Source organism: Curcuma longa, unplaced genomic scaffold, assembly GCF_044706935.1.
Source record: "Curcuma longa cultivar G26 ecotype Majalengka, Jawa Barat unplaced genomic scaffold, ITB_CL_G26_1.1 contig_26742, whole genome shotgun sequence".
Taxonomy (NCBI): Eukaryota; Viridiplantae; Streptophyta; class Magnoliopsida; order Zingiberales; family Zingiberaceae; genus Curcuma; species Curcuma longa.
In genome coordinates, this window is record NW_027433201.1 from 8,906 (window position 1) to 14,095 (window position 5,190).

The following is a 5,190-nucleotide window of genomic DNA, read 5'->3' on the forward strand; positions in this document are numbered from 1 at the left end:
CGGCGACTGCCATCGGAAGCCGATCGAATTGGATCGAGTTGTACTTGGTGATGCGTCAACCCGGCCCGGTTCGGTCTGAGGCCCGGCCTAGTCTGACTTCAGCGGGCCGGCCTGGTCCGGTCTGTATAATAAATTGGAAAAGAAGAAGAAATAAATAAACACAGCAGGCCGGCGAGGAGCACGTTCCGCGTGGAGCGGGTATGGCGACACGTGTAGTCTCTCCCTCTATCGGGTAACGCAAAGCGTGCGGGCCAGGTGGTCCCGGAATGCCCATGTGCGCGGGCAAGCGGACAACCGCATGCGGCGCGGCCACGCGGGCCCACTAATCATGATGACGACGCGTTTTGTGGCAGGAAATTATTATGCGGCCGCAGTCATTTAATTAGTTCAACACCAACTCGACCTAAATCCCATGCGACAGATACATAAAACTACCGTTCCATATCCAAATCGATTTTAATTAAATTAATAATTTTTCCAATAAAAGAAAAGAAAAGAAAAGAAAATTTTAAAAAATAAAAATTCTAGCTCTTTTTTTTATTTAAAAACACTCTATATTAAAAAAACTCTATCCTAATTACTATTAGTCAAACATCATTATAATAATTTTAGCTAAACACTTAAAATTACTCCAATGCTAATTAAAACTACTTTAACTTTAGCCAAAATTATTTTAATTTAATTAAAAGTACTTTAATATTAATAAAAAATACTCCAATATTTAAGATGGTATATTTATTTATTTTTCAACATAAAGAGAAAAATTTCAATTCAATCGAAATAACTTACCAAACTTAATTAATTTAAAAATGGAGATGATCTATTCGAAAGTTTATCTTTTTTAAAAAAATATCTGTTATTTTAGTTTCGGTTATGAATTTTATAAATCAATTAAATCAATTAAATTAATTTTTATTAAATAATAATAAAAAATATTAAATATTTTTTATTAAATTGATTAAGTTTTTTAAAAAAAGGCTTAATATTTTTTAAAAAATATTTATCGATTAATTGATTATCGATCGTTAATCAATTTTTTATTCATTCAATTTTAATAATAAAAATTGATCAGTTCGATTGATAAAAAAAATTAATTAATTAGATTTTAATAAATTCTATCCAATCAGTTCGATTTTAACCATAAACATTATTTTAAATTTTTACCTTAAAAGACAATATTACTTAGAGTGCTCAAATTTGCCATTTTTTAAAATTTATTTCCTTAATTTGATAAATTTCATTATAGTCTTTATTTTTTTCAAAATCCTACCATTTTACCCCTAAATAAATGAGATTTCAAACTTTAAAATCATCTAAATATTTAATATACATTATTTTATTAGATAAATTTACTAATTAAATTTCATAAATTAAACTATTCTTTAGGGATGAAATGACAAAATTTTGGGAATAAAATTTTATTATATAGAATTAAAAGGCTAAATGAAAAAGTTATCAAAATGAAATAAACGTAGACCTAAAGTGCACATTAATTGCATGCATGCCACGCTAGGTTTACCCATGGAAACCATAATAATGCAAAGAAAGTGAACTTGTCTTCTCAAATTTGGGGCTCATGTCACTAGTCACCACACTTTCGGTTTGGGTTCGCTAAATTAGGGTTCAATCGACCATAAGGCGGTTGGGATGGAGGTAACACAAGGAGACAAGATCGTCATAAGAATGCATAATTTGCTAGAGGCATGCAAGGGGGTTAAAAGTGGGGGTGTAAGGGGGCCCTTGACCTTTGGAAGGGCCTCACTTTAATCGGTACGTCTTGATCCTTAGGGACCAAATAGTATGAGCCTAACCTTAGCCTTGTTGCGGAGATCATGATGAGCCTATGAACCAAAGTGAGGAGAGCAAGAGACCAATTGATTGAGAGGTCGCTAAATTTCACTATGCGCCTACATGTGTGTTGTAGAGTAGCTTTGGGGCCCTCTAGCTTGTACTATAAACATGCTTTGCCATTGAAATTTTGATTGAATCAACTGATTCGACAGAAAAAAAAAAAGTTAAAAGATGCTTTATGTAGCAAGGCACTTTAATCTTTTTCACATACTAGTTAAATATGAAAGACTACCCTTTTACTTAGAAGGAAGAGGAGGGCAAAAACATTAGAGGTCAAATGACTTCAAACCTTCAATGAGGTTGCAACTAAGTCGAGCTTATCTCAAACACCTAACCATGAACTACAATCGTTTGAAGTCATAGAAAGAGCTAGGAGAAGAGAAAACTTTGCACATGTTAAATGACTTTAAAGATTGATTAAGAGACGAACTAGGTTATGACGACCGACAATTTTCGAATTTTTTTTGATGAAGTAGCTAGAGATAGTTTTCAAAACACTAACATTAATGTGGTTGGCTATATCAAGTCATATACAAGAACAAGAAGAGGTCACATTGATAGGGACTTCCCTTGAACCCAATGCTTGCACCTACATACATTTTTTTTTTTTGCCAACAAACAAAATTGTTAGGCTCTTGAGGAAAATGTACATTTTGTACATCTACAATTGTATAAAAAAAAATTAAAGAGGATGAACAAAAGAGCATTGTTTCCAACATGATCAAAAAGTCAAAACACAATTTTGGTCAAGAACCTAAGGCAAAAGGCAAATCATATGCAAGATTACAGTCACACTATCATTCTCTTACAAATTAGAGATGCATGGCAAAGGAACCTCTTTAATGGAAAACAAAATTTGCATAATCCAATTTAATTCATGATAAGTACTTCATATTCCAAGAGTCATTCCAAAAGACAAATAAACAGCAACATAGTAGCTTTCAGTACGAGAACAATGAACAAACTGTGGATATAGCAAAGAAAGATTGATAAACAACATACCTCGAAATAGCGCACCGCCTGGGCCATGAGGGTTACTGACTACGACATCACAGGGAAGTGAGTACATAACACAGCAAGAAAGAAAATTAAGGACAGAATTCATAGAGATGTAGGTTAACTGTAGAGTTGGTTCAAGACTTCCACAATAAAAGAGCATCTGCAATGGAAGTCTCGATGATTACCGAGTCAATAAGTTAAAGCAATGTATGCAAAACCTGGTCTTTACTCAACTTATTCCATGAAAAAGACAAGTATGTATCCATTACTCCTTCACAAAAATAATGTCTTAATATGCTAATAAACCATCTCTAATAACTCAGATATAGATCCTTAATATCTTAATCAGTGCTGAATCATGTACTGTTGTCCTAGGTTAGAGAGAGCGTGATCAAGGAGACAAGTCATTATGTTTGACAACTTTATTAGGTTACACCGTTACATTAACACTATAAAGACTAGATATGGAATTTGGAGACAAAAAATGCAGATTTTGATTAATTCCTACTAAAACTAAATACACAGATAGATAGAGGGAGAGAGGGGAGAGAGAGGGAGAGAGAGTGTGTCATAATCATGGGGCAGGGGAGGGGGGAGGGAGCCTTAAAGAACGGAGAGGAATCCTGAATCCTTAGTTCATCTTCTATATATATATGGTCATTGCAAGCCTACCTTCCATTCCTGACACAATTCCACATTCCATTTTTCTTTCCTCCCATTTCAAAATTCAATTGTCAGCCCCACTTTAATCTTTCCATCTATAATTACTGCCAGACTTCAACAAAAATCCTCCTATATGGTGGCATGCACAAGATCTTCAAGCCACAAAGGGCCCATAGAACTAGCAGCAGCAGGAGAAGATTTCTTGGGGATGGGTGTCGGTGCGTGGTCTCTTGAAGACGCCATGAACTCTGGCTTCGCTCCCGTTTGGGGTTCCCATGAGGTGTTCTCTCTATTTCTTGTCTTCTCCTGCTGAGTTTCACCGCCGGCCACCGGCCTGACAGCTGACTTGATCTGCCGTTCTAGATTTATGAATTCCTTATTTATGTTTCTTGTTCCTGAAGATGTGATTGTGCGAGGCTCACTTTGACTCTATGATTCCTTCTGTAGAACTTAGTCACTGAAGTAATGATCCAAATAGTGCTCGCTCTTGGTGTTTAGGCAATAGATATTTTATTATCTCCTCCACCAACTCTCATCATTGCACCGTGGCCTTTATGTGCAGCAAAGATTCTCTGCAACCAATCATTATGTTTCCATAATTTGATTGTCTATAGTTTACTTCTCCCCTGGTCCATGATGTCGTTGATGAATCTTGTAATAGATCAAAATCTATGCTTGCTCTGACTTGACCTGTTTTTTTCTTTGATTAAGCAGAGCGTAGAGGAATTAAAGCACAAGCTTCTGTGTGCAACCTTGGAACTGGAATCACTGCATACTAATGCCAAGGAAGAGATGAGAAAGAATGAGGAGAACATTAGCCAGTTGTTGCAGCTTCTTCAAGTGATCACTCAGCAGAGAGACGAGGCTAGAGAGCAGCTACAGCTTTTGCTCACAAATATCACACAGCCAGAGAGACCACAGGTGAGGCAGACAAGAGGCAGTTCAAATATCACTGAATCAGATAGCCTTTCTGGCACTGCCAAGAATCATTCTTACGGTGGATCTCCTGCCCATTCTTTGTTCAATGTTGCTGCTTCTCCAGAACTTTTGAGTATGAAGACACAGGGCCAAGATCGTGACCAAGATATGGCTTCTGTGGTCGTGGATGAACTTGCAACGAGGCCACTGCCTCAGAAGGGTAAGCTGCTGCAAGCCGTGTTGGAAGCTGGTCCTCTGCTGCAGACTCTTCTCTTGGCAGGGCCACTTCCTCAGTGGCGCAATCCTCCACCTCTGCAGCAGTTTCAAGTCCCTCCAATCTCTATCAATGCTCACAAAACTTCATCTCTCAGCCAAAAAGTTGCAACGAGTTCAAATGATTTGGCTCACTGCCCTCCAAATCTACTTGACAGTGAGAAATCTAAGAGAGAATTACATATACACTCCCCTGATTTGCTGAAGAGATCAGTGAATTTGACCTGCACGAGAAGTTATGACAACATGAGCTTGAAAAGGCAGAAGACTCAATGCACAGGGGGTGCATGATGAGAAAGATACCTTCTTTGCTAATTACCAACGAACCCTTCGGCAGGAACAATCAGATTTAGTTATATTTTACATGTCTGTATCTAAGTTGCAGGAGTTTGTTTCTCATTACTTTGAAAAAAGTTTTTTTTTTACGAAGAATGCTTAGTTTAACCTACTCAAAATAAACCTAGTTAGGCATTATATTTTTTTAGA

General features: G+C 36.8%; 1 protein-coding gene across 1 annotated transcript; it reads left to right on the forward strand.

Annotated features, from left to right (window-relative positions):
• The first annotated feature begins 3,524 nt into the window (after nucleotides 1–3,524).
• On the forward strand, nucleotides 3,525–5,190 carry LOC141818934 (uncharacterized). Its single transcript, XM_074706330.1, has 2 exons — nucleotides 3,525–3,793; nucleotides 4,228–5,190. The coding sequence occupies exons 1-2, from the start codon at nucleotides 3,647–3,649 to the stop codon at nucleotides 4,993–4,995; spliced, it is 915 nt and encodes a 304-aa protein (XP_074562431.1). The 5' UTR covers nucleotides 3,525–3,646; the 3' UTR covers nucleotides 4,996–5,190.